The 27,846-nt window shown below is 60.2% G+C and overlaps 1 protein-coding gene and 1 long non-coding RNA gene across 11 annotated transcripts; one reads left to right on the forward strand and one right to left on the reverse strand.

Annotated features, from left to right (window-relative positions):
* Positions 1 to 1,036: 1,036 nt before the first annotated feature.
* POLM (DNA polymerase mu) lies at positions 1,037 to 9,397 on the reverse strand. 9 transcript variants are annotated; one of them, XM_032304153.1, is made up of 11 exons: positions 8,987 to 9,396; positions 7,617 to 7,800; positions 6,860 to 6,958; positions 6,534 to 6,704; positions 5,740 to 5,811; positions 4,152 to 4,272; positions 2,842 to 2,974; positions 2,617 to 2,719; positions 2,285 to 2,518; positions 2,127 to 2,210; positions 1,037 to 1,973 (listed from the first exon to the last, which is right to left on the reverse strand). In XM_032304153.1, the coding sequence occupies exons 1-11, from the start codon at positions 9,178 to 9,180 to the stop codon at positions 1,887 to 1,889; spliced, it is 1,482 nt and encodes a 493-aa protein (XP_032160044.1). In that variant the 5' UTR covers positions 9,181 to 9,396; the 3' UTR covers positions 1,037 to 1,886. The 9 variants fall into 9 exon arrangements, with proteins under 9 accessions (XP_032160044.1, XP_032160048.1, XP_032160045.1 ...); XM_032304157.1 differs by having other exon boundaries at positions 8,655 to 9,098; XM_032304154.1 differs by lacking the exon at positions 6,860 to 6,958 and having other exon boundaries at positions 8,987 to 9,397.
* On the forward strand, positions 8,620 to 27,840 carry LOC116568629. 2 transcript variants are annotated; one of them, XR_004276709.1, is made up of 3 exons: positions 8,620 to 8,705; positions 25,513 to 25,752; positions 27,381 to 27,840. It is a non-coding gene; the product is annotated as an uncharacterized LOC116568629 (long non-coding RNA). The 2 variants fall into 2 exon arrangements; XR_004276710.1 differs by having other exon boundaries at positions 27,582 to 27,840.
* The last annotated feature ends 6 nt before the right edge of the window (positions 27,841 to 27,846 follow it).

A 27,846-nucleotide genomic window follows, 5' to 3' on the forward strand; every position in this document is an offset into this window, starting at 1 on the left:
AGATGCCCAACCTCAGCCTCAGACTTACAACAAAAGTAACTCAAAATGAATCCTACACCTAGGTGTAAAATGCATGTTCTACAAGAAAACAGAAAAACGTTTGTTTGTAACCTTGGGTCGGAGAGGTGACCCAAAATCATGAGGACAGACACTAACAGCCTGACACAGGGGTAACGCAGCCCTCGTAAAAGGTAAACCGTGGGCTTGGGAAGTGCCGGACTGAGGAGTGAACACTCGCCCGCCCACAGAATGGCCACGCGCCCCCGGGATACTGCGAGTGTAGCCAAGGACCCGGTGCCGGGCTCCGGGGACACCACGCCGGTGCAGGTGCGATGCTGGCGCCCTGCAGGACAAGTTGGCGCAGTCTCGGAAAGTGGCACACCCTCACCGCATGAGCCCAGGAAACCCCGCGTCTCACCGTGTGCCCGAGACAAAGGAAAACCTGCACGTCCAAGTCTGTGCTGCTTCTCGGTGTCTTGTCACTGGAACCTGGACATGAGGTTCTCGCCAGGCGGACGGCCCAACTCTGGGGGCTCTGCGGGTGGAAGGGGGAACAGCGGGTGCCCAGACGACTCTCAGAGGCACCGTTGGAGGGGTTGGTCTTAGAAGTGCACAGGGAGTCTACCTGCACTCACAGGACATTCTGTAGAAGGACACCCGCAGGGACAGGGAAGCACCGTGAGAGCACGTGACGGCGACGGGACAGCGCAGGGCATCCTGATGCTGAGCACGCTGTGGGAAGGCCGCCTCTCTTAGAGGAGTCTGGAAGCCGCACCAGCTCGGGAGGGAGCCTGCCCTGCCCCCAGGCTTCACCAGAGCCCCTGACTTCCTCCATCCGACTCGCACAGAGCAGCCCCTCCCAACCTCCTCCTCCTGGTCCTGTTCTGACCGCGGCTCCTCTGCCGTTCCCAAGAAACCCATTTTGCTGGTACAACCACTGGCTGTTTTATTTCAAGGCTGGCCTGGTGGAGGTGGACGTGTCTACACGTTACAAGTCGTCAAACCATACACCAAAAAGAGTCAAGGTTACTGCAAGTTACTTTAAAAAATATTTTTTATTCCAGAGAGTGGTCCGGGGAGCCCTAACCTGACAAAGACCTGTGCGTCAGGACAGTGTTCCAAGTGGATAGTCCAGCAGCGAGGGCACTGGAGCGGGAGCAGGCCCGAGGGCCAAGCAGGGGACTACGCACACTCAGTGCCCCTCCATGATGGCCCCACGGGCGTGTGCGGCTCAGTCAGAGCGGGGGGGAGGTGTGCAGAGGAGGGGAGCTGCAGAATGTGAGGAACGAGGGGGGATGCTGATCGACCTGCTGTTAAAGGCCCAAGGACAGAGCTTGGAAGAGCAAAGGCAGAGCTGGGACGCCTGCTTGGGAGGTGGGGGTCAGCACCCGAAAGTCTCTGCCCCACCCACCCCAGCTCCAGCTCTGCGTCCTGTCCTTCTCCAGATGTTGGCGGACTCTCGGGGCAGGGGGTGCTCCAGGCCCTCATCCCCCGGCTCGGAGCCCTGGGAGACCGCCATCCACCACCTCAGGCTCCGCAACCGCCCCACCAGGGAGATAGCGCCAGTCATGTTCTCACTGGCCCAGTGGCACCCTGCCATGGTGGCCCCTGTCCCCAACCCCCAACCATTACCCCATAGCCAATGGGGGCCAGGTGCCCCGCGTTCCCCCGTCACAGCAGCACGCTCAGAACACAGAGCTTGGTTTGGACAACGTGCTCATTTCATTAGATCCTGGACTGGAAGTTGGGGAGGGGGCGAGAAGCGCCCTGCACGGTGGGGCTCCGGTCAGGGGTCGGCAGGGGCGAGGGCCTGGGGCAGCATCGCAGCTTCTCCCGGAGCCCACGGGGCCTGGCTTGCCAGCGCTGAGTAGGCCAGGCAGGCAGATTCAGGCGTTTCTCTGCTCTGGAGGAAGGTACTCGAGGCCCAGGTGCCTGAATATGTCTTCCTCGGAGGCGACACGGAGCAGCATCTTCTACAGCAAGAGTGTGGGTGTCATGGCCTGGGAGCGCCCCCACCCCCGCCATGGCCTCCGCGGGGCCTCCTCAGGAAGGGTGTGGGGAGGGCTTGCGGAAGGGCAGCCCAAGGCCAGCAGGTTCCTCCCCCAGGCGTCCCCCCAGCGACACACCTGCTCGGGGTCAAAGAGCCCATGGCTGTTCAGGCACAGCCCTCTCTCCTTCCGGCTGAAGCGGCGCAGCTCCCGCTCGAAATGCTGGGGAGAGCAAGGTTGTGGCAGAGCCGCGACCCCCTGAAGCCCCCGGCCCAGCCCCCATGGCACGCACTTACCTTAGAGCCCGTCCAGCCAAGCAGGGCGAATGGGAGCTGGCTGACAGGGACCGCCACCAGGTCCACGCGCACGGCCCGCCTGTGGGCGCCCCCCGCTGCAGCCCCTGGGGAATGTGGAAGGCAGAAAATGCAGAAACTCCTCTCAAAGGCGTCCATGGTGTGGCTGTGCCGGGTCCGGTGGTACGCAGTGTCTTCGGGGTGGCCGCGGTGGTGCTGGTGGTACAGGACAAGGCCCTGCGGGCCGAGCAGGTGTGGCCGCAGCCGCGGGGCAGAGCCAGGGCAGAAACCCGGGTCCCACAGTCCTCCCAGCCCAGGCAGCCCGAGCCCCTCACCTGCCTCTCCAGGCGGCGCATCACATGGGGCAGGAGCCCTGCCACCAGGCCCTCCTGGGGATGGCTGAGTAGCAAGTCCACATCGTGGCCGTGCAACTTACCCCTGCGGGGGCACCATCAACCCGTCTGACTCAGGCCACGCAGGGCTGTGGCAGCCATGCACTCCCTGGTCCCAGGAGCAAGGCCTGCTCCGTGCCTTCCCCGAGGGCCTTCAGACCCCCTCACCTCCGGAAGCCGCCCACCAGTGTCACAGTGGCCCCGGGCAGGATGTCCACCGCGGCAGCCTCCACCTCCTGCTGCAGGGCCTCGGCTTCTGGCCGCTGCACCGGGATGCTCAGCTCACGGTAGTGCTGGAGTCCTGCAGAAGCACGGGCCCCTGACCGTCCCCGCCCCACCGGTCGCACTCTCCACCGGACCCTCCTCACTTTGAGGTAGAGGAAACCGTAGATCCGTGGGCAGATGCACGAAAGGGCAGAAGCCCCCACGTACCCCACCCACTCCCCATCATGGCAACGACTGTCCGTCCCATCAGGGTGCTGGTGTGGATGCCCTCATGATGCAGACCCTACCCCTTGAGGCCTCAGTTTTCCTCTCCATAAAATGGGCCAGAGGTGATAAGGATGTGAAAGAGACAGAACCCCTTCACCGGAGCCCTGGCCCATCTCGGCACCAACGGGGGCACAGCTACCTCCTGCACAGTCAGGAGAGGTTTCAGGGGGCAGCAACAGCGCCTGGGGGCACAGACTCTCAGTAGGTGGTTCCTGAAAACATCATGGGGGCCGAGCGGCCGAGTGGCACCAGCAGTGACAGCTCCTCTGTCACAGACATGTGATTCTCTGGGTCTCATGGCATGGGGTCCCCTATACAGCACCCCCCCAGCCCAGGGGAAATATTCCAAGATGCGGTGGGTGACAGGCTGCTGAACGACCTCGGCCAGGGCCCCCAACCCCAGTCACGCGGGGAGGACAGAGCGTCTAAGCCCTGCAACCCACTGGCCTCACACAGAGCTGCTCACGGAACCACGCGCTTCATAGACAATGTAATGGAGGCTCAGAGAAGTCAAGTCCCAGGGCCATGGTCACCAGCTAGGGGCCAAGGCAGGATCCAGCCCAGGCCTGACCCACTCTCAAGCTCACACTCATTCCACGGCATGGGGACCCCTGCCATCTTAGGCCCTGACCTGAGCCACTCCTGCCACACAGGTCCCCATGCCATCTGCCAGCACGCCAGGACACCAGCCCCGTGCCGGCAAGCTGCGCATAGGGCACTGGCCACTGAGACCCAGCCTCCCGTTCCTGGTCCAGCCAGGAGGCGCGGACATCATAGCAGTCACTGTCACCATCGCTGTTTGCTGTGGATGGGCTGCAACGGATCCAGACTCCACCCCGCCAAACAGAGAGGCCTGCCTGCCCCAGGATCTCCATGCACTGACCCCATACCCTACCGTCCAGGAAGCCCCCCGGCATGCGCCATGGGCCGGTGCTGAGGGCTCCAGGTGCGGGCAGCCCAGGGTCCTGCCCTTCTCAGAGGCTCACCTGCTCTCTGCTGCTGGGTCAGCCTTTGGAGCTGTTCGTGGAGGCTGTCCAGGGTCCGCAGCCCGTCCCGGTACCAGCGGTCAGCAGTCTTTACCCCAACCCCAAAGATCCCAGTGAAAAGCTGTTTGGGAGACGAGCACAGTGTGGTCAGGAGCAAAGCCCTGACAGTAAACACAGATGGCCACGACCGTTGGCAAGGGCAGCACTGCCCTGGGCTGCCCCATAGCCACTCCCGGCTGTCTGGTTCCAGCAGCCTGCCCAAGGCCACACGGTGCACACACAGGCAGGATTCAAACCCCTAGGCTGGCCTGCACAGGGAACAGCCCAGACAGACCCCGCTGCACCTCCCTCCAAGGGCCCCTGCTCTGGCAAACTCTCTCCCCAGAACCCATGCAGGTCCAGCATCACACACCAGTCATGGCCACAGCCTCCTGCCCACTGGGAACCACACCAAGCAGGAGTCACTACCTGGCCACAAGGAAGTACAGCATGGGGGCCAACCTCTCGTTGGGGGCAGCTGACACCACATGGGCTTTCCACATGGGTGGGGGGCCTGGACCCCAGCCCTAGCAAGTCACTCTTTCCTTCCTGACCACAGCTCACTGGTCAGAGATAGGCACCTGCTCTAGCCAATCCCCTCTCTGGCAATTTTTGGAAATAAAACAGAAGGTCAGGCCTGTGCCATGGCAGTGGCTGTAACCCATGGAACAGGAGCTTCCATGGCCGCGTCTCAGCTGGCAAGTGGGCCAGTGCGCCACTCTGGTGGCCTTGGGTCCCCGAGCCCTGCTTCCTCTGGCTACAGCCCTGCCCCTCTCGGGCTATGCTGGCGGTCCTTCCTTCCCTCGACTCCCTGAACCAAGAGTCCGAGTGCCGACAGAAAAAATGCTCAGAACCACCATGTTGCTTAAACAATGAACTTCTGGTTGTTGACCCACCTCTCTGCTGGGCGCTCACCTGGGACCCTCCATCCTTCACACATGGCTCCTCTCCCTCTCTGAAGCCCCCCGTCGGCCCCTAGCACATTCGGGGCCACGCCCAGAGCACCAACGGCACACCCTGCCAGGGAAGCCCCCTGCCCCAGCTGGTCGCTGATTGGACAGGTGTAAGAGCAGCGAGATGGAGGCGGCCACAAGAGCTTGGGCACATCCTGTTGGAGGCAGGAGGAACAGGGGCATATGTGCTATGGACACAGGCAGGGCAACAGGCAGGGCGACAGGCGAGATCATAAAGAGGGAGACCATGCGAGGAGGGGAAGCCCGTAGAGTTGGCTCCGGGAGGAAGTTAGTTTCGTCCAGCACGCTCCGTTCAAGATGCCGGTGGACACGGCACACTGGGCACTGTCCCACTGACAGTCTGATGAGAACAGGCACTGCCGAGTGATGAATGCACTGCCCCGCGCTCAGCACGAGCTTGCCCTCGCCCCGCTCAACCTGGCTGCCTCATGCACATCGGGTGTCAGCCAGCTGCCGCCGCCTCCGTGACACCTCCTCCAAGGTGGGCGCTCTGCTCGCTTCCCGTCCACGGATGGAGCCGTGCTGTGCTCCCCGGGAGGGCTCCAAGCCCCTGCTGGGGTCCACCCTGCACGTACCTTCATGGTCTGGTACCGCTCTGACCGCCGGACCCTCTCCACCTCCTCACACACCCCATGTTCCAGCAGCTCCTGGGGGACCAAGCAAAAGGCTCAGCCCAACTGGAGACAAGGGCAGGGCACAATGGCCAGGCGGAACCCCAACACTCAGCAAGGCAGCCTCACCCGATCAGGACCCACTTGGAAATACAGACCACGCCTGGGGAGGCATCAGTGCTCCTGGCTTCATGGCTCTCGGCCCAGGGAACACGGGCCACCTTTCAGATGAATGGCAGGTCCCAAGATACGTAAACCACGGCTTTTCCAAACACGGGGGACATATTCAACAGGACTTTGCGTAAAAGCTTAACTGAGTTCAAAAGTACATCTGGTCCCCACATGTTCTCCCAGGGGCAAGTGTACCCCTTAGATGGCCCACTTCACAGGACACGCGAAGGACCTAACATTTTGGTTTCTTACATACTCTGTATGTTAAAAGGAGGTGCTCCAAGTCAAGGGCTCCCGTCCACCATCCCAGACAGCAGGCCACCGCTGGCGATGCCAGCTACCAGTCCTGCCCGGCCCCTCCCAGCCCCATGGTGTGGCCCCATTTACAGACGAGGAACGTGAGTAGAGAGCGGCTTTCCCGGGACCAGAAGCTGGCCTGCACCGCTTTCCTGAGCCCCCGACCCCCGCGCTCACAGTCTCTGGGCCACCTCACCCACTTGCCAATCCCTGCGCTCACAGTCTCCAGGCCACCTCACCCACCTGCCTGCATGCCCGACTCCACCAGGCTGAGTGTGTGGAGCACCCACCTGGACGACCCTGCAGGAGTGTTCTCCAAAGTTGGGCAGCCCCTGCAGCTGGCTCGGGGCTGTGACCTGGCTCGGAAGGGCCTTGAGCACCGCGGCGGCTCTGCGGAAGGAGAGGAAGCGGCCCTCACTGCCCTCAAAGCCTGCGGCCTCTGCAAGCACCTCCAGAGCCTCCTGCCGGGAAAGGCCCTTGGTGAGGGGGGAGGGGGCCCGGCTCCCCATCCTCCAGCTCCCACCCACCTGTCCCCAAGCTGGGATAGGGCACAGTAGCAGGGCTCCCGGGAGCAGGTCTGGCCCCACCCCGGGGAGGCTGGGAACCCAGGGCTCACCGAGAGGCTGGTGTTGGGGTGTGTGAGTGGCGTGGGGCGCTGGCAGGCGTAAGGTGGCACCCTCACGGGGCCGGGCGGCCCTTTCCCGGGCACAGCCGCCTGGGGACGGGTGATACAGAGGCCATGCGGAGGCTGAGGGTTCCCGGGGTCAGGCAGCCCCTGGAGCCCCATCCCAACAAGGACAGGAGGGGCAGAGCAGGCCGAGGAGGGGGTCCTCACCCACCGCAGTGGCAGGCACGGCCCCTGTGGGCTCTCAGGGACTATGCTTCCTATCACTGCACCTGGTGAGTGCTCCACCTCCTGAAGCCCTCTCGGTCAAGTGGGCTAGCAGTGCTCATCGTCCCCCTCACAGACAGGGATGGCAGCTCATGGCCCACAGGCAGAGCCCAGGTCTGAACTTGGGACGCCCGACTCTGAGCCCACACACACCTGCATCCCCCAGGAAACACTGCACAGGGCAGCAGCCACGGACCCACCCAGGAGTCCTCGGGTCATCTGACTGGCACGGACCATCTCAATACTTGAGCAAGAAAGGCCTGAAGATGCTCGAAATGACTAGACCCCAAGAGCTCATAGCAATGGTGAGAGCAGGAGCTGGGAAGGCCTGGCCTCCCAGGGCCCCTGGTGGTCTGCACTGAGCCCCACTGTCCCCCTCATCTGTCTGCCCGGTGGTGCTGCTGACAGGTCACCTGTCCCCTCCGAGCCACAGCCTGCACCAGCATTCCTCGCCGGCCCCAGGCCAGGCCACCCAGCTCACCTCCAGACGGTGCCGAGGCTCCACGGGCACAGGCCATCCAGCTGCCATGCTTTCCGTGAACCAGCTGATGTCCAGCAGTGCCGGGCGGGTGCCCTCTGGAGGAGAGGCTGCCGCCCTACGCTCCTGCCAGCACCTGGCCTCCTCTGCCGAGGTCTGTTCCATTACCACATGCGTCACCTCGGAGCTGGGCAGAGAGAGGGGACAAAGCTGACGCCCAGAGGTCCTTCCTGCCTTGCTCCGCCTTGGCTCACAGTCCCCTCCGTCTGGCAAGCACCTGTTCCTGCTTCCAACAACCTCCTCAGAAAGCCCCTCCTCGCCAATGAACGCATGTGCCACCCCACCACCCACAGAGCTGCGGCCCAGCCCAAGTTTCTGTCCACTCATCCATCCTTTCCCTCGGCCCCTGAGAATGGAGGCCAGGCCCTGAGCCTCTCCCTCTGCTGAACCCAAGCTGCTTGGGTCTGAACCCCAGCTCGGCCACACACGCTGCATCTCACTTCTCTGTGCCCTGATTTCCTCCTCTTTAAAGCCGTTAACAACGTGACTACCACGGAGGGTTGTTGCAAAGATTAAACAAACTCATAAGCCAAAGGGCTTAGAGGCTTAGACCCCCGCACACTAAACTCCTCTGAGAGGGTCTAACCACTGGGAAAGGTTACATCACTTCAAAACAAACCAGAACTAAAGCTGCTGGGGGACTGGCCCCTGGTTTGCTTGCTCTGTCAACTTCAAACCTACGGGAACCCATTTCCTTAATCGCAGCAGTGTCTCCGCACCCAGCCCAGGATTTTTGCTGATCTCGGAGCCTCGCGTCGCTGTCTCTGCCTGAGGGGCGAGGTCGGCCTGGCTAACAGGGCAAGACGCACTCGCCCAGGGCAGAAGGCGGTGAGCCGGTGATACCCTCAACCACCCCAAACGGCCCTCTGGCTCCTTCCAGAGCCCCGGGCACACGCCCTCTGCTGGTCCCACAGAGCACTCCTGGCCCTAACCGCGAGCACCCGCTGCGGAGAGGATATTCGGGGAAAGCCAGGAAAGCACCAAGAGCCGTGGTCAACTGGAATCCGAAACCGCGGGCCCCTTCACTGCCAGGTGAGTCGGTTTAGACCTTAACGTCCTCCGCTGAAAAGAAACGCGGCTCGCGAAAGTGGCTGGTCCGCGGCGAAGTCTGAACACCGACATGAGGGCTCCCACCACGCAGCAGCGTCCGCGGACCGTGCTGGCCGGGCCATACGCGCACAGCCGTCCCTCGGAGCCCTGAGGGCGCAGCACCCGCCCCGCGCCCCTGGTGCAGGCGCCCTCCAACCACGAAGGCGCCGCGGGCAGGCGCCCCAGGGCGGCCCCGGGCCGCAGGCTTCTCCGCGACCGCGCACCTGTAAGCGTCCAGGACCCGGAAGCCCTTAGAGAGCGCCAGGCGCGTGAGGAAGGCGCGGCGGCTGCGGCCCATGCGCGGCTCGGCCAGGTGGATGGCGACCCCCGGGAAGCGCGGCGAGCAGGGGCAGGCGGGGCCGGGGCGGGCCGGGCCGCCGGGGGAGCCGGTCCGCGCTCGCCGCCGCCGCGGTAGCATCCTGGCTCCGCGCGGGCCGCCGCCGGGAAGAGGTGCGCGGAAGCCGGAAGAAAGGTGCCCGAGGCGGGCTGGCGGGGGACGTGGCACCCGGCGGAGCGAGCGAGCGGGCCGCGCCCCGCACACCCCGGGCGGCTCGGGGCGCCTCCGGCCCCACCGCCGAGCGTTTGCGCCCGCGGCCGGGTCTCCATGCAAATAGCACCAGAGGCCACGCCTTTTATGTAAAAAACCGCCGAGCGACCTAGAGAGCGCGGGTGCGGGGGGCGGGCCCGGGAAGAGCGGGGGGCGGGGCGGGGCGGGGGTGGGGCCAGCGAGCCGCTGGGCGAGCGCGAAGGTGGAGCCGCGGAGAGCCGAGCCGGGGGTGGGGCTGCGGAGCGCTGGGGTGGAGTGGAGTGATGGGGGCAGCGGAGCGCTGGGGCGGGGCGGGGCGGGGCGGGGCGGGGCGAGGGGGACGCGCTGTAGGTAGGGGCCCGGCGCGAGAGGCCGGCGGGGAGCGGCGGGGGCGGGATGCGCGGCGGGGGCCGGTAGGGTTAGGGTTAGTGCTCTGGGAGCGCGGGAGTGTGGGGGCGGGGAGAGCAGGGCGTGGGGGTGCGGCGTACGGGGGTGGGGTGGAGAGCGCGGCGGGGGCTGGACGCGCGGGGCGGGGCGCTACGGAGCGCCAGGTCAAAACTTGCGGTCGAGGGGTTTCGGACCCAGTAAGGTGTTTCCGCCCCCCGGCCTTGGTACCCTTGGCCGGCCATTTGGAAAAATAGAAGTTGGCTTCCTCCGTCACTCCTTAACACCAAAATGAAATCCAGATGCATAAAACGTCCAAATCTAAAAAGCAAACAAAAAAGGTCCTGGAAAGTCGACTAATGTCTATCACAATAAACCTAGGGAAGGGGGAGAAAAGAATAGTAAACTGGACCATACTGAAATTGAGAATGCCATAAGAATTAATTAAAAGGCCAGCAGGGGGGAAAGTGAGTGTCATGTGTTTGGGAATGGTCTAATTCCTGTAATTGTGAAACTGTCCACAGATAAATAAGAAAAAGACGATGATTTAATGGAAAAATTGGCAAGAGCACGGTAGGAATTTCGCAGAAGAACCCTACTCGAAACTCGAACCAGATTGTCTGACCAGTGCACCTGTCGGCGTGCGGGAGCTGGCAGTTTGTAGGAAGGACTTCTGGAAGCTGACTTGGTAACCATATCCAACACAATGAAAACAAAAATCACACCAGCCAAACCTTTTCCAACACCGGGACTGTTTTGATTGTGTAGATCAGTTTGGGAAAACAGACATCCCGACAGTATGGAGTGTCTCTCTCATCTCCAGGTACTACATGTTGGATTCCTTCTGCTGCAGCTGGTTTGGCCCATGCTCAGATGAACAGGGGCAACAGGCCATGTGCAACCCTGTTCCCACCCCTGTCCTTCCTCTTCTCTCCCTGGAGGCCTCCTGTCCCAGATGGTGGGCACAGGGCTGGGGGAGGAAGGTGCCTCAGGCAGGTCTCTTCCCTCTCCAACAGCAGCCTGCCCTCCTGGCACACAAGGTGGCCTGGCCGTCAGCTCCTTTCTCCTTTTTCTTTTCCTGTGCTCGTTTCTCTGGCCAATGGGGAAGGAGGCGCTGCCAGGGGCTATAGAAGGGATCAGAGCCTTGTTCCCCACCTGTGGGTTCCTGCCTCTCCTCAGGGGGCAGCCATTTCTCTCCTGAAACCATTTTCTTCCCTCTTAATGTCCTCTGTCTCTGGCCAGGGCACCTGGGTCCCTTCCTGGGGGCAGAGGCAAATTCTAACGACCCATCACATTTACACATTTATATTTACAAATGCTTGGCAGCTTGCAAAACTGAGGAGCATGAGGCTTTCTGCAGGCCCAGGGAGGTTCTGTGGGGGGGAAGGAGCCCGTGCCGCTGAGTGGAGGCCTGGGCCCCATGAGCAAAGCCACAGCACTGCTGGGCGGGGTGCTGTCTCTGCCCACCACTCCCTGGACCATTAGGTTGCCATCTGGCCCACTGAGAAGTAGAAACCTGAGCCCTCTACTCCCACTAAGCCTGCCTTGGGGTTCCCAGATGCCTAAGTCCCCAGCCTCAGGGCGTCTCCCCATGCTGAGACCACCCCTCAAAGAGAGAGGCTACACCAATGGCCCTTGCCTGGGCCCTCACGGCCGCCCTAAGGGCTGCAGTCCTCCCACCTATGGTATGGATTAATTTTGCCCAGATATGTGAGTTTGCATTTTTCCAAGATGAATCCTGTTTCCTGTTTCCATTTCCAGCTCAGAGAGGTCCCTGCGGGTGACCTTCACAAAACCTCCCTGTGGGCCAGCTTCTCAAAAATTCACTTTGGTGCACTTTGCACCTGCCCTTGGCCGGTGGGGCCAGGCCTCTGCCCTGCCTGCTCTGGGGCCCACCCCGGCTTTGGGTTCCCGTCTTTCCAGGCTGCTTGCCGGCAGCATTCCGGAGGGCACGTGGTCAGACTGCTGATGCTGCTGGCCCTGCGCCTTCCTGAGCTTCCCTCCACACCCCGTGGGTACGGGGTACCTGCTGCCTCAGTCAGCTCAGGCCATCACAAAACACCGCAGTGAAAGCTTGAATGACAGACATTTCTCACGGCCTGGAGGCTGGGAGGCCAGCATCAAGGTGCAGGCAGGGAGACTTCGTTCCTAGGCTTCCTCTCCCGGCTCACAGGGCCTGATGATGATCTGTAGAGAGCTCGAGGAGATCTCTGCCTTGCCACCTGCTGCTAATCCCATTGAATCGAGACCTTACCCTTATGACCCCATTTAACCATATAATTTCCCAAAAGCCCTGTCTCCAAATACAGTCCCACCGGGGGTTAGGGCTGCAGTGTAGGAATTTGAGGGGTGTGGGGGAGACAGTTTACCCGTAGCACCTGGCATTTTCAGTTCTCAACAAATCGAGTCGCTTCACATGACAGGAATTTATTCTCTCCCAATTCTGGAGGCCAGAGTTCTAAGATCTAGGGGTGAACAGGGCCAGGCTTCCTCTGGAGGCTCCAGGGAGGACCCTTCCTGCCTCTTCCAGCTTCCAGGGGCTCCTGGTGGGCCTAGGCTGGTGGCTGCCTCACCCTCTCCCTTCCTTTTTTCTTATGAAGGTCCCAGTCATTGGGTTTAAGGATCACCCTAACCCAGGATGACTTCGTCTTGAAATTTCTTATCTTTCTTTTATTTTTTATTTTTTAAGATTTTTCTTACTTGAGAGAGAGAAGGAGAAAAGGAATGAGAGAGCACAAGCAGGGAAGCAGCAGGGGCAGAGGGAGAAGCAGACTCCCCACTAATCAGGGAGCTGGAGGCAGGGCTGGAACCCAGGACCCTGAGATCAGGACTTGAGCCGAAGGCAGACGCTTCACCGACTGAGCCACCCAGGCGCTCCTTGAAATTTCCTATCTTAATGACATCTGCAAAGACCCTTATTCCAAATAAGGTTCCAGGTGGACATGAATGGGAGGGGGACACCATTCACCCTTCCCCCCTGAGGGTGCTCTGACCTAGGGTCAGCTCTGGACTCCGCTGGTGGGCCCCACGGCCAACGGTCCCTGATCTGCAAAGAGGTATCAGGGCCCCAGGATTTCATTTCTGACAAGAATGGATGTGCTAGTCTTAGGGGCTACGGCTCGCCAAGGGCATGGGAGGTTGTATAATACACACACGCTTTACTGCCTTTGGAGGAGAAGGTTGGCTGCTGATTGGATGGTGTCTTGGCCCGTTTGGGTGGCTATAATGAACACCAGTACTGGTGGCTTATAAACCACAGAGATTTACTTCTTACCGTTCAGAAGGCCGGGATTGTAGGTTCCGTGCTGGGGAGAGCTGCACACGTCCCGCTGTGTCCCCAACAGGGTAGAAGGGGTGAGAAACAGCACCTCTTTCACAAGGGCCCTGATCCCATCTGGGAGGCCTCCACTCTCATGACCTTACTGGGTCTCAAGGCCCACTTCCTAAACCCAGCGCCCTGGGTGTTCATACAAACACATACAAATCTGGATCAGCAAGAGGCTGGGGGTCAGGATCCAGGGGGGTGAGTCAGGGCCAGAGGGTGGAGGACAGCCCCCGACTCCCCTCGCCATGGGAATCTGGCCTGAGAACAATGGAGTAGAGGCATGTCATTCACCGGAATTCTCTGGGTTCATTTGGCCAACCAGCCTGGCTCTGTGGTTGCCCGTAGTGGGGAGCCAAGGGGTCCCAGGGCCTCTGAGAAGAGAGACGTTTGTGACTTGAACTCCATCCCAACTTGACAAAGTTGTCTACTCTTCCCACCACAGTTTATTCTGCTAGTAGCACAGCAGCCTAAAACCTCACCACGCTCTGGAATGAACGTGACTGCAGGTCTGTACGGGGTAAACCCCCCAGAGATGGAGGGGGGAGCTGCGGCAGGGGGCGCTCACGGGCTTCCCCTGGGTCCATCGCTGACCCGACAGGAAGAGCCCGCAGGGCCCTCACCTGGACTGGACCATGCCCAAGGCTGCGACACCTGCAGGAGTGAGAGACACATCCCTCGTCCCAGGGCCACAACTTACTTCCCACTCCCAGCTTCCTTCGTCGCAAGCACTTTGGGCTCATAACAGCCCCTCCCGAGTCACCCCATTTCTCCTCATTCCCAGACTTGCTTAGGGTTTTGCCCAGTGTGTTTGTACTGGGGTTGAAATTCTCTTACTCCTGAATAAGCCCATCTGTTCCTGGTGAAATAACTGGCAGTTTTCATTGTGAAGGTTAACAAAAACCAGTGTACTTTATTTAGGTATTTTCCCACTTACTACTGTTACCATTGAAATGAAACACAGCTACGATGATGGGGAGTCCCAGTGTAGTGGCTTCAGGGACAGCCCTGGGCTGGCAAGTCCGGTTGCACTGGATGGCAGCCCAGAGGGTGGAGGGTCTTGAGAAGTCAGACAGGGAGGCAGCATGTTGCCCTAAGTCGTGGGGCAGGTCAAGGTCAGAGACCGTCCTTCCCCAGAGGAAGACAGGTGGTTGGGCTGCTGCTCCGGGGGGCGTCCAGGTCAGGACCCTGTGTGGTTGGAAGGCGATGGAGTCTGGGTGACGAGGCGGGCCCGGGGTCCTCATCAGTGCACTGCTGACATTTACAGGAAGCTGGCTGGAGGCCAAGTACTCTGCTACTTATGTGTTATGTTGTATTTCTGTTCTCAGTCCTGTGGAATTGGTCTTAATGTCATGTTCCCATCTTACAGTTGGAGAAACTGATGTTTGGGGCTGAAAGGCTGTTTCCAAGGTCCCAGAGCACTGGCCTTTGACCTCTGAGACGTCACCTCAGCAAAATCCTGCTTTTCCCCACGCACTGGTCTGAGCACGCTGGGCGCGGTGTACTAGACACGCAGGAATCTCTGCCTCCATTGCATTTTAGTGGAAGCAAGGGGACAACGATTAAGTGAAGGCATGTACTGAGCCAGATGCCAGAGGGTGCAGTGGGTTTTGGCAGCGTGGGTGCACAGAGCCCTCGGCAGGAGGCAGGGTCTCGTCCCCTCTGATCCTGCGCCGGCCCTGGGACTTGCTCTGTCTGACCAACAGAATGCAGCAGGGGCGATGCTCTGGGACCTCCTCTGTGTTTCGTCTGAAGACGGCTTGTAGCTTCCATGTCTTCTGCTCAGAAGACAGCTGCCATGGAGAGAAACTTGGGCTGGCTCCGGGGCAACTAGAGGCCAGGGGAGCAGAGGACGGGGTGTGCCTCCTGCTCGCGGCTGACTAGCATCGCACCCGGGACTCTAACTGACTCCACATGGAGTCATCGGCGCTGCTAGAAGCCTCTCAGCTCTGGGGCCGCTCACTACACGGCACTGGGGAGCTGGAACCACGGTGAGGAGCACCGGGTGCTGCAGGCAGAACTCGGTCCCGGGGACGGGAGGAGGCAGGGGGAGGCTGCAGGGGTGGCTGGGGTTGGGGGAGGGAGCTGCGGTCCTCGGGGAGGAGGGCCCAGGATGGCTCACTGAGCAGAGACTATCTGAACAGTGACCTCGCAGAGGTCCAGGTGAAGGGTCTCGTGGGGGGGGGGGGGCACCTGCCAGGAAGAGGGAGGACCTGTGGGGTCAGCGCAGAATAAGCAGCGAGGGGCTAAAAAGTGCAGTCCTTGGGCTGCAGGCTGCTTTCCCCCAGAGTCAGAGGAGAGACTTTGAGCAGGGGCAGGACGTGACCCCACTCAGCTTCCACAAGTCCCCACTGCTGTCCAGAGAGCAGCTCGGGGCAAGGGGGAAAGCCAGGAGACCCCTCTGAGAGGCCAGCTGGGAGGTGCCCGCTGGGACGAGGCGTGTGAGTGGAGCTGACGAAACCCGTCGTGGGGGCTGGATCTGGCTGCCCTAGTGGAGAAGGGAGGACAAGCTCCCGCCAAGTCCTAAGGAGCTCAGGAGTGGGGCTCCAAACGGGACCTGCGGAAACCAAAGGAGCTACAGTGAGGGAGTGAGGAGGCCCCCCGGAGGGAGGGCAGGGTTCCCCGTAATGGAAGAGGGAGACTGTCCCCAGGGCCTGGAGAGAACCGGCAAGCTGGTGCCCTAGAAACCAACAGGTGTGAGCAGTTGTGTCAGACTCCTTACAGCTCACCTGAGATGAGAATGGAGGGTGAGCGGGTGGCTGGATACCAGACCCCACAGCCCCTCTGGTGGGGAGTGGGGTGGGGGCTGCCCTCCCCTCCTGCAGACACCCTTCCTCCCCCACCCTCTCCAGAGTGCGTAACTGCCCGGTGTCCTGATCATAACAGGGAGTGGTCAGGCGTCCTCCTGCATCAGAGCCACAGACACATACAGGGAACAGCGGGGGCCTCCTTTGGGTCCCAGTTCAAGCAACCCAGCTGCAGAACGGAGAATGCGTGGGGCAGCTGGGTACATGTGCATGCTGAGTAACAGCAGCTCTGAATGCTCGGGGAATTGTGGTCAAGACCGATTGGAGGCTATGTTGCGGAGAGAGAGGCAGAGGCGGTCCTTTCTTTTAGAAATGCGCAACAAACTATTTCCTGGTGAAGTCATATGATGTCTGGGCCTTGCTTCCAGTGATCCTGCCTAGAGGAAATGGTGGGACACAGAAGAAACAAGACGGGCCATGAACCGATAACTTAGATGGGCAGGAAGTGCAGTATATCATCTCTCCACGGGTGCATATGTTTGAGATTTTAATAATATGTTTTTTAAGCATTTGCGCACACACATAGTTAGATCAGCGCCCTCTGCCGGTCGTTGTCCTAAGCTCGATCACGTGTCAACTCTTCAATGGCCAAGATGTTCCCGGGTGAGCTCCATGCCCCCCCTGTTGCCAGGGAGGGGACAGAGGCACAGAGGGTTAAGGAACTTGCCTGCCATTGCACAGATGGTTAACTGCAGCGTTGGGATCTTGTCCTGGAAAAACACTCCTGTGTCTCCTTGACTCTCACACGCCTTCTGACTCCCGCCCTGGACAATTCTCGAGCACTGGCTGGCTGTTCTACAGGTCAGGGACTCAGCCACCACCCGACTCCAGATGTCCACCTTAGGCCCAGGTGCTTCTGTGCGCCTGACTGCCTGACTGTACGTCGGGGTTCACGGAGACAGCCTCCATCATCAAGCAAGTCTCCAGCCCCTCTCCATTCCCGGGGGTGTGGGGGTGAGGCAGAACGCTCCAGGCTCCTCACCGTGGCTTGATCCTTCTGGTGACTACCACCCTTCCTGAAATCATCCTGGAGCCCACCCAGAGGGGCTCGTTAGAATGAAAGACATTCCCTTCAGCCAGGAAATTCCAATAGATTTAAGATCTCTATTCTGGAAACGGGATCAAGGCTGAATGTTAGAGCAAGAGAAGCTCCCAGGGCTCTTGTGGCTTGGGAAATTCCAAGGGTTTCAGGAGCTCCGTGTCAGGGATGGGGACAGAGACTGAGGTATTATTTCTGTTATTTCTCTTATTTCAAGGATGGGACCCAGAGAGGCTGACTGCCTCACAAACCTCCCAGCCTATGTGCTTCCGATGTTATAAAACTGTTACTTGTTATGAATCTGTTACTTGCAGGGGGGATACATTTGATACAACTTAACCATAATCACTTGGTTTTTTGCCTGTTTTCTGATTTTTCTACAATGAGCTTGCACAGTAAGCAGTGTTCAAGAGACCTGCTGCCAGCAGCCCTGAGTGGTTGGGCAGCTGGGGGTCCTGAGCCCACTGGAGTGCAGGGGCAGGGCGGGAGTCAGGCAGGCAGGGGTGCCATCCCCGTTTCTGACGACCCCCACTGGTAGGATTGCAGACCCAGCACATAGCTGGAGGGACCACCCGACGCCCAACCTAGCTTAGGCCCTGGGGACCCTGCCAGCCCCACAAGCTCTCAAGGGGACATAGGGCCAAGTGGCCACCTCTGCCTCGCATCTGATCCTTACATCACACCTGGGTCGGGTAGGATCACTGCTCCCCACACCCTCCCTGGGGGCGTCTGACCTTCCCATCAGTCACCCCCAAATCCACACTGTCTAGTTCCTGCCCCTCGGTTCAGGAATGTCTGACCAGCTATCTGCAGGGATTACCCTCCCCTGGAAATGCTCTTCCCGTGGGTCCCCCTCAAACCCCTCCCACCCGTTACAACCAGTGGCCTCACCCCCCCTCCCTCCCCATCTGCGGAGCCCAGGTTTTGAGGGTGCTGCCCCAGTATCGTCTCCAGCCTGGCCTCCTTGCACCCTGCGGTCCTTCCAATCTCCGTGACTCCCCTCAGCTGCAGGGAGCCCCTCTGCCCATGGGATAGAACCCCAGTGTGAGCCAGCTTCCTGCAGACCCACCCAGGCCTCCCACTGCCCTAACCCCCGTCCACACTGACCCCGTCCTGCCGCGATCCTTGCGGCTCCCTTCCGGCGGGGTCTTCTGGACCTTGCCCTGCCCCTCTCCAGGACGCGATCCCTTCCCCACAGGGACTTGCCTGGCCCAGCCCACTCGCTCCTCCCTTTGTAATGAAACCCTGGCAGGCCTTCCTCCACGCCCCTCAGCCTGCTGGGCGGTGGATCCGGTCTCCTCTGCTGGAGAGAAGGCTCCCGGGGTGGGGGTCCTTCCTGCATGAGCTCAGGGTGCCAGTGCCTGCTCACGGACTCAGTCGATAATGCTTTTTGACTGAGCAAGTCATCCTGGCCCAAAAGGCATATGACCTGACCTTTGCTGCCCTTGGCAAGCACTACCTACCAGGAGAGGGCCTGTGCCCAAGGCAAGCCTGTGCGGTTGGGGGCTGGCCTGGCTGGGCTTACACAGCCCCACAGGAGTCCCTGAGGGCTGGCCTTGGATATACATGGGCTGAGGGTACCCCCAGACTTCCATGTCTTTGGGGTTCTAGACACCAAGTCTGCCTCCCCTTCTTTGGGGACCATGCTAGTACACAGGACAGGATTTGAGAGGGGGAGGGTCCTAACCTACGGCAGGTGAAGGGCATCTATATGGTGTGGACTGCGTGGGGCCATGTGCAGAGGACCCGCCCCAGAAGCAGGGGAGGAGGCAGGGAGCTAGCCTAGAGATCTGGGTGACCCCAATCCTGTCCAAGAGAAGGAGGTTCTGAGAGGAGCCATGGTGGCCCTGGGTGGTCGAGGGGCTGGTTAGAATGCCAGACGCGGGTGCAGCTGCCTGACACTGAGGAAGCAGAGAGAGGAGCGTGGGGCACATCTTCGAGAAGATTGGCTGTCAGGAAGAGGGGACAGAGAGAGAGCCGCTGCAGGTTCTAGCCCTGACACGACCCTCCCACCACCCTGGGGTACTCCAGAACCCCCTCTGGGGCCAGGAGCTCTGGAGTCAGGGTACACGCCTGCTAGGGGCCCCCCTTGCCCACTGGAGTTGGTTCCCGCTTCTCACACAGTTGGCTGGGCTGCGGGCTCAGGTCTGCTGGCGAGCATGCAGGAATGTGAGTACTTTCAACACTGCCCTCCACAACACACTGGGTATTTTTCCGTACCTTCCTATGAGTTTAGTAATCTCTCCGGACTCTGGAGAAAACATCATCTGCCGTAGACTGATTATTCTTCAGCACCTATTATGGACTCCTTGTTCAATGAGAGAACTCCTGAGACTTGGTTGGCATGAGGCCATTGGAAAAAAAGCTGTACTGCTCAGCTTCCTGTGGAACTGGGGATGACCCGTGACTGCACTCTGGGCAAGGCCACTGGATTCAACTTGGACCTTTTGTGTAAACTTCTAGAAAGTGTTCTTAAAGGGAGAAATTTTGTTCTGCTATTCCTTTCCTCCTTTCAGCTGGCTGGGATGATGGCATGATGGCTGGATCTCAAGCAGCTATTTTGCACCAGGAGACGGAAGCCACAAGTTGAGGATGCTGGAGTAACAAGATGAGAGGAGCTGGAACCTCCGGTGGTGGTTAGGCTGCCATGCCAGCTCTGGATGGATTGCCTCTGAGTTTTATTTATATGAAAGAGCAAGTTTCTACCTTACGTAAACCACTGTTACATTGGGCTTTCCATCACTCACAGCCGACCCTGTCTTAACTGAGAAGCCATTTTCAGCAATCAGAAGTTGCAGGTTACAAGTCGTCGTTCGACTGTCCCTGTGTCAATCAGCTGAGACACAGGACCCTCAGTGCTATCCGAAACTATTCAAACCTGGGTATTAGACTGATTTTTTTTTTCATTAAAGTTTCATTTGCTACATAATGGAGCTCTTAACTGGTATCTTTCAGGCAGGTTTTACATTTTGGAGACTTGGTGTCTTTCGCAGAGATGATGTAGTCTTTAAATCTCACGGGGACAGCAGTGCCTGGCACACTGTCCTCTCAATGATACGGGTCTACACCAGCAGCATTCTCCTGGGGGTGTTACCTATTGCTGCTAGGCTTCATCAGGGTTTGTTATAATGCAAAGGTATTACCTTCCAAAAGAGGACGGGGACTCTCGGCTAATCTTTGAAGTTCACAGATGACCTGTGTCAGTGATCTAGAGCCCTGGGCGCTTGTGGTCTGCCATGCTCTTTGCGAGCTCTAGCGATGGCCACACTCCTGTCCTCACACGGTTCCAGCCGACGCTGCTCTCCAGCTCACGGGATCCCACGAAGATATCTGGCCCATATCCAGACACTTTAATAGACGTTTACTCAGGCCCGTGTGTGCTGGGCCGTCCTCTAAACAGGGATGGGGCAGTTGTAGATGTCACGATGGCGGCAGAAAGGTAATAAACACCGAGGTGTCAGTTCTTGCCGAGTGACTAGCCACTTAGCTCAGCAGATGGAAACCGCACGGTCTACCTGCTCGCATGCCGGCCAGCTCTCCAGGCTGCTCTCCGCATGAGCCCAGCTTGGCCAGCCTCCCCGGTCACCCTCATAGTCCTCCTGGCAGGGTGCCGGCCCCCCAGGGCCTCAGCCTGCCCCTGTGGTCCGTTCTCCAGCAGGCCGGCCCAGGTCTGCCCGCACAGTTCTGGAAAGTTGGGGGGACTGGGGGGGGAGGGACTCTGCAAGCGCTTCTTCAAGTCTCCTTTTGAGACACATATGTTCCTGTCCCGCTGGCCAGAGTAGCCTATGACCAAGCCTGTAGTCAGGGGAAAGGGACCTCCAAGTCACAGGGTGCAGGGCACAGGGCATCAGCACAGGCAGGGCGCTTCCATGGAGCATTAATGCCATCGGGGTAGCCCCATGGGTCAATATGTCAGCTACCAAGTGGGGGTGTGGGGTGGGCTGTTCCAGGGGACACAGGGGAGGGCTGAAGGCCTGTGCAGGGCAGTGCAGAGATCCTCAATGAGAGGGGGTCTTTGGGTAAAGGACCGAAAGTAGTGATGTCTGAGAAAAGGGTCTGCCAGCAGAAAGAACAGCAAACATGTCCCCAAGATAGGACATGCACACCACGTTGGTGGCATTTCTTCCCAGTGAAATCAGGAATGTGTCACATTAGTCTGGGTGGACCCGGGGAGGATTTCTCAGGGACTAACGCAATACCTTGCTCCCCAGAGTTCCTGTGGACGGGTTGTGCGACCAGGCTTGTCACCCCCAGGGCCACAGGGCACCTCCGTGTGGCCACAGCCCGCCTCAGGGTGGGGGTGCTGGGGCATGCGGTCTTCACAAGGCTGCATCCGGTTTCCCAAGAAGAAGAGCTGCGGCCTGCTGAGCCATCCGGTCCTCTCGTGGCCCCCAGGAAGGTGGCCCGGGGCAGCCCCGTGGGGTGTGCATGTGGCCCACCCTCTGGCTGAGGCTGAGGGGAGCGAGGGGGAGGCTGGAGTCCAGTCACCTGGTCCCAGCCTTTCCTGGGACACGTGGTAAGCTGGAGTTCGGGATATGGAGGGGCTGGGGGTGGGCAGGGAAGGCTGGGCAGCAGCGGACAGCAGGGGCCCCATCCCACCAGGTGTCCATGGGATGGTCGGTCCACTCGGCTGCTGTGGGGGAGGTTCCAGCCCGGGCTCTCCAGAGAGAGGGAGCCCTCAGGGGATATGTGTATCACTATAAACACACATGTGTGTACATCATGTATGTGAAGACATACAGATGTAGAGAGTGGGGGAGGGCAGGGAGAGGGGTTGACCTCGCTCTCCTGCAGGTCTGGCTCCCTGGGGAGGATTGTGGGCTCCTCCCAGTGTGCAGGGCAGCTCAGCAAACTGGTCTGGAGACATGGCACAGATACACCCTGAGGTCACATCTCTGGCTCCGGGCATCCCCAGCCCAGTAGGACACACTCGTAGAGCAAGCTCAGCCTGATCCTGTCCTTTGCAGCCAAATGACCCCAAGTGGCGTGCTCGGGGTCTCCCCAGCACCGCCTCCACCAGGAGATGTTCTGTCCCGGAGCCTCTCACGCAGGAAAAGTAGCACCGAGCACAGATTTTAATTTGCATTTTCGTGATTTTTAATGAGGTCAACAGTTTGCAAGTATTTCCTGGAAACTTATGTTTGTACTTTGGTGCACTGCTGGATTCTGTGTTGTTTCTCACTTTTAAAAAACGGAAACAAGGTCAGATTGGTTTAAAAATGTAAAGAATTTTATTGGGCCCAGTTTTCTAGGTTTGTTGGAGGGAGTCCTCATGGCCCTTGTGACCCCTTGTCAGAGGGGAGAGGCGGAAGCTCGGAGGCCACTCTGGAGTCTTGCCGAGCCCCTGAAATGCTCTCTCCATCCAGGGAGTTCCACCCCCAGCATTCTGTTTGCCCTTTTAGGTGATCTTCAGTACATTTTGAATAGAAAACTAAAACTTTAATCCAGACAAAGTTCTTGATTCTTTTTATGCAGTTTCTGCCCAGAAACTTCTCCCGAGAGGAGTCCAAACTCAGAACCCTGTTTTCCTTGAAGGCCAGACAGCTTCTCCTCTAACTGTAACTTCAGCCCATCGGGAGTTCATCTGGGTGAGGACAGCCACCAGGATCCACAGTCCATTTCCCAGCAGACGCCGTCTGGAACCGTCCCCCTGGAACGCGCCCCTGGCAGGCTGTCCGGCTGCCTCCGCCGCACACCGTGGTCCCATCCACATATACAGATGCTCTCACGGCACTGGACGCCTGCCCCCCGCCAGCCAGCAGGGCCCCGGTGGCTGTGGTGACCCCCATCTCCCCGGGAGCTGGGTCCTGCGGTGATGGAAGGAATCCGGGAGAACTCTGCTCACTCAGCAGAGCAGGCCTGGTGAGCTGGGCGGGGACACTGGACTGTGGAAAATCACATGTCAGAAACCAAGGAAATTGTTCTGCCAGTTGTGTGGCCGACTAGACACTGTCTGGGAAACCCCAGGTCCCATGCTGCCCCCCCAGCGGCCTGACCCCCTGCACGCAAGGGGGCATTTCTAGGGGCCACTCCCCAGAGAGAGGAGCTGAAGAGTGGGCCCGGCCCAGGGCCTTCTCCCTTGATCCTGAGAGACAGAACCAGGACTCTAAGAGGCGGAGAGGAGCTGGGACGTGATCCCGGGGCCTGCTGTCCAGAGCCTGGGCTTGCCAGGCCTTCCACTGAGAGGACCCCCGACACGTGGGCCAGCTGGACAGGTGTGGAGGAAGGCTCCGCTTGGCCAGCTCAGTACTGAGGCTCTGCTTCCCCCAAGGCCCAGCCTTGGTGCCCAAGCTGCTTTCCCGAGGCCCCAGGAGCCAAGGAGGGTCTCTTCGCGGCCTCCCCGGCTCTGCCACTCATGCCTGTCCCAGTTCCTGTGCCCTGTGGCTGCACCAGCCGAACCCCGGGCGTGTGGTATTGTTGGTGGGTGAATGCCCAGGTGACACTCGGGCCTCTGCAGACTGGGCTAGCGCCACCGCGGCCCCCTGGCCTGGGCCCAGAGGCTGGGGAGCCCAGATGGAAAGAGCATTCAGTCCAGCTCCAAAGTCCTTCCTGGCCCTTCCCCGCCGCTGACATGCTGTGACCTGAACATATCCCTTCTCCCGCAGCAGCTGCTTTCTCACTTAGGGACGGGGAAAGATGGTAGCCTACTGGACAAGTGTGAATCCCGTCCCTGTCTGCCCTCCACGTGCTAGGACCGGAGACGGAGACGTGGGAGCCTGACAGGGGGTCCTAGCCTAAGGGGGGTCGAGTCTCCCCCTCTGAGATCCCCCATCTTTTGTCTCACAGACCAGGACTCTGTCTCCCCACTGGTCGTTACCCTCCCCTTGTTGTCTGTCTCCAGACAGTCCATCACTCACTTCCTGTGCCCTGCAGCCTGACTGTGTCTGGGGCAGATGGTCTCTGTGCCTGCCAGCTGCTTGTGGAGCTCCAGGAGCCAGTGAGCTAGCGTGGAGACAGGCCACAGAGGCATGCACAAATTGCCTGGGGGCCCAAAGGTGCGGGACGTGGGGCAGGGTGGAGGGGGCCGTCACTGGGGGTGGCTGTGGGCTGGAGACTAGGAGGTGGAGGGCCTCCTAGTCTCCTAGTACCGGGAATGTGGTAGCCACGGCGACATGGGGTGAGGTGGTCTCCTGCTGGGGTGGCCGGCTGGCTGGTCTGGGGACATCTTTAGACCCAGAGCTCAGTTCTTCCCCAGAGGGGCCAGTAGAGGGTGCCCTCCCTGCCCCCACCCCGTGCCCCACCCCCAGCATTTCCTAGTGCTTCCAGTGACCACATTTGGAAAGCAGGAACACTGAGGTCCGGTGGGTGAAGGGAACAGCGCCAAGGTCATGGGGGCAAGAATGGGAGTGACCCTCACACTTCCCAAGGCCCAGGCCAACACTGCCTTGAAGCTGTCCAAGCTGCAGAGACAGAGGACTCCTCAGGCTCTGTCCCTGTGGGGCAGTGGCCCCGGGGTCCTGAGCCAGCCTTGGTCTTACAGACTAAGTCAATGGAACTCTTCGAGGTCCCAGTTCTAAGACTGACCTCCAGGATGGTGGGAGCTCTCTCCCTCCTGCCCCAGGCCCATCCTGGGGCCTTCCTCACCATGCAGGGCAGATCTACCTCCTCTGAGCCTTCTGGTTCTCATCCCACCTACAACATCCTCCCTCCCCGTCCCTGTAGGGTGGACCCCACCAGACTAGAAAGAGGGTGGCCTCCATTCCTTCCCATTCTTCTCCACCTCCTCACCCCTTCCAATGTAGGAGCTCATAGTTCCCCCACCGCACCATGGTGGGGGCAGGGGACATTGCTGAAAGCAGCATCGTGGCCTTGGTGACCCCTACCTGAAAGCTTTGTCTACATGTCCCCTGGCCCTCCCTGGCAGCCTGCAGGGCCTCTGCAAGGCCCCCTTCCTCCAATATGGCGCTTATGCTGACCTCTGAGGGCTCCCCTGCTCCTGACCAAGGGTGGGAAGAGCCCCTCCAGCTCCCTCTCCAGAGGACTTGCCTCTGGCCCACAGGTTCCTCCAGAAACTCTCCTTTCTCTCCTTGGACACAGCTAGAGTGGCCCACCCGGCTTGCCCTCTCCCTGGCAAGCCCGGTCCTGCTGTGGCCCCTTGGGCAGACCCTACCAGAGAGTGAAAGGAAGCCCCCCGAGGTGGGGGTACAGGAAGCTGGAGGGTTCAGCAGACCCTCACTAGTTCCCAAGAGCCCCTGAACTTGCATCCCGACACCCCACCCGGGAGTAGGAGGCACCGGACCCTGAAGGGGTGAATGGCAGCTACAGGCCACGAGCCTCCCCCGGACCTGCCTCGTGCTGCCCTCAGAGAGTCTGGTTAGCTGGCCTGCTCCTCGGCACCAAGGGACCCCCTAACAGGCCTTATGGCTGCCTCTCTGCCCCCAGACAGAGCCTGGGCCCAGCTCGAGGGCCTTCTAGGGTAAATGCGTGGGAAAGTGGGGTCCCAGCCCCAAGCACGGAGCAGGAGGTCCTGGCCTGGCCCGGACAGCAGCCACCCTGCTCTCCACCTGCCCGGACACTTGGGGGCAGAGGGCCCCCAACTCCCCACCCCCACCCCCTGCCCAGCTCCCCACGAGGCTTTTGCTCATATTCCCGTTGGTGACTCACTGTGGCCAAGGAAAAGTTTCTTTCTATTCCATTCTCATTTTTTTTACGGTTTCTATTTTCCCTGGCAGAGGCTGTTGGGCCCAAATCTGATCCATGTGTGAGCCAGCTGAACTCAGAAGCATTCCCAGGGAAGTGACGTCCCCCCGCCCCGGCCTCGAGCCTCCCTGCTTGACACACTCAACTGGGGGCCACAGAGCAAATTCCAAGACAGTTTCAAGAATGATGATTCAGAGGCTCAAAGAGGACATTTACGGGTAAGAGCTTGCTTCATCTCTGTGGCCAGGACCGGCCTGGGGACACATGACAGGGTGAGTACAGAGCAGGGACAAGGACGCTGGCTGGGGGCAGGGGCTGGGCGGTGCTTGGACAGCTCAGGAGGGCGGCGTGGTTTCTGGGGGGAGACAACAGGCGCTGGCATGTCTCACTGCTGACAGCCTACCAGGCATAGCACGTGCTCCCATCTGCACCACCATCTAAGGCTGGGGGCAGGGGTTCCTCATGCCCTCAGATGGCTGGGACGGCAGAGCTGGGGTGGGACCCTAGGGACCAGACCTTGACACAACCCCAGTGCCTTTCAAGCACGGACGAAGGTGAGCCGGTGCCAAGTGAAGGAAGGGCCTTGAACAGAAGGGGTACAGAGCCTCCCCGGGGCCTGCTCCTGGTCCGGGGGCTGAGCCAGCAGCCCCCACAGTGTCCCTCTGGCTGGCTGTGGCTGCGTGCAGGGGCCCAGGGGCTTCCTGACCTGACCCTTCTCTTTCCCATTAGTCCGAGGACCAAACTGCCTGTGGTTCATCCCAGGGGCTCCTGGATTTTCCCACCCATTTCAGGGGGCCAAAGCCTCCCAGACAACCTTGGCTCAGGGCTGACTGCTGCCAAACTTGACCCACTGAATCCCACGGTGCTTTCTCGCACTTTCTCGCTCCTTCATCGCGGGGAGCTCCAGCCTCAGCTGTGAGGCCCATGTGGGGCCAGCTGACCTTCAAGGAGCCTGTGGAAACACACGTGTCCTAATGGTCTGCACCAGCACCCGTGGCAGACATTACCAATCTATTCTGGACTCACAGATCTAGGCAGGCACCCATTCAGATACTACTGATGGGTTCCGAGATTCTCTGACTACCCAATACTTGTGCTCCCAGGCCCACGCGGCGGCTGGAGCTGCTGTGAACAGTCTTTAAAAACCAGGTTATGGTAAGAGGCACAGGAGGGCTGTCTGTGCTGGGGTCTGAGCCGGTGCAAAAGCCGTGTGTCCCGAGGCAAGGCAGTGTTCACTGCAGGAAACAGAAGGAACCCTAGGGAGGGGACGAGCCCCAGACAGAAGCACCTCCTGCCTCAGTTTCGAGGGACAGTCCCTGTGGCATGTCCCAGCACACAGCTTTGCTGGGTTAAAGTCACGCCAAGTCTCTCCCTAGCTGGGCCCTCAGGGGCCCTGTCTGGTCTACTCTGTCTTCGAACCACCCCCCCGCCCCACCCCGTATGGTCCACATGCCGCTGGGCTCACAGGCACTGTGGGTAAATCTTTCCGGGCTTGACCAGCGGCTATGTCATTTGCTGGAGAGGCCACATAAGTGGGCTGAGGAGATTCAGGTGTGGGGCAGGCAAGAACCCCTTCAGCTCGGTTGGAAATCGCTGTGTGAATGCTGAGTCCGGGTCCTGTGAATTATACACAAAGTTAATACAATGGGAAAGGACTCCCCTCCCTCCCTGCTCTGTCTCTGCCTCCTTCCAAACTTGCTCTTGTTTGCCAGGAGAGGGGGGCATTACTGAGAGGCTCCCAGCCCCAGCAGAGCAATCCGCCTGCCCTGGGGGAGGCTCGAACCTGCCTGCCACTAGAGAGCAAGTTCCCTAAGAGCTGTCCCTCACCGGGCACCCGCACGTGGCCCACGGCCCGGGAAATTAGTTGGGCGTCTGAAGGAAAGCTGGTGACCGTTCACAGGGTTGCCAGCCCCAGCCTCCGGAGAGAGGGAAGGATGGGTTGGCCGGGAGCCCTCACAGCGGGTCCCGGTCCGGAGCCCTGAGATGGGGAGGATCTCGGAGGCCAGAAGCCGCGGCTGGACTCTGCCGTCCCGGCTCCCGACCCCCTCCATTGGTCTCCCTGCATCCCGCCTCCCGGTCCCACTCGAGTGAGCTCCTGCAGACCCAGCGTGCGGGGCAGGCGGCGTGGACCCCTAGGACCTGCGCCCTCAAGACCCGCGTCCCCTCAGCTCCTCCCTCCGCACACCCGCCCCCCCACCCCAGGTCCTCTGTCCTAGGCGCCAGCCTCAGGCCGGGGACGCCAGCCCCAGTTACCGCTTCGGAAAGTGCCAAGCGCGCACCGCGCCAGGACAGACCGCCGCCCGCCACCCCCCGCCCCCGCAGCCCCTCCGTCCACGCCCGGCTCCTCCTCCTCCTCCTCCTTCCCC

Source organism: Mustela erminea, chromosome 11 (assembly GCF_009829155.1).
Source record: "Mustela erminea isolate mMusErm1 chromosome 11, mMusErm1.Pri, whole genome shotgun sequence".
In the NCBI taxonomy this organism is placed as follows: Eukaryota; Metazoa; Chordata; class Mammalia; order Carnivora; family Mustelidae; genus Mustela; species Mustela erminea.

Bases quoted from the DNA above. Each gene is read 5' to 3' on its own strand.
- POLM (XM_032304149.1), bottom strand. From the start codon at position 8,108: ATGCAGCGTGTGTGGCCGAGCTGGGGTTCAGACCCAAGCAGCTTGGGT. The intron at 6,959-7,616 runs GTGAGCTGGGTG...ACCCGTCCCCAG, and splicing joins AGCCTCGGCACCGTCTGGAG to GCGGCTGTGCCCGGGAAAGG. The intron at 4,273-5,739 runs GTACGTGCAGGG...TCTCCCAAACAG, and splicing joins AGCGGTACCAGACCATGAAG to CTTTTCACTGGGATCTTTGG.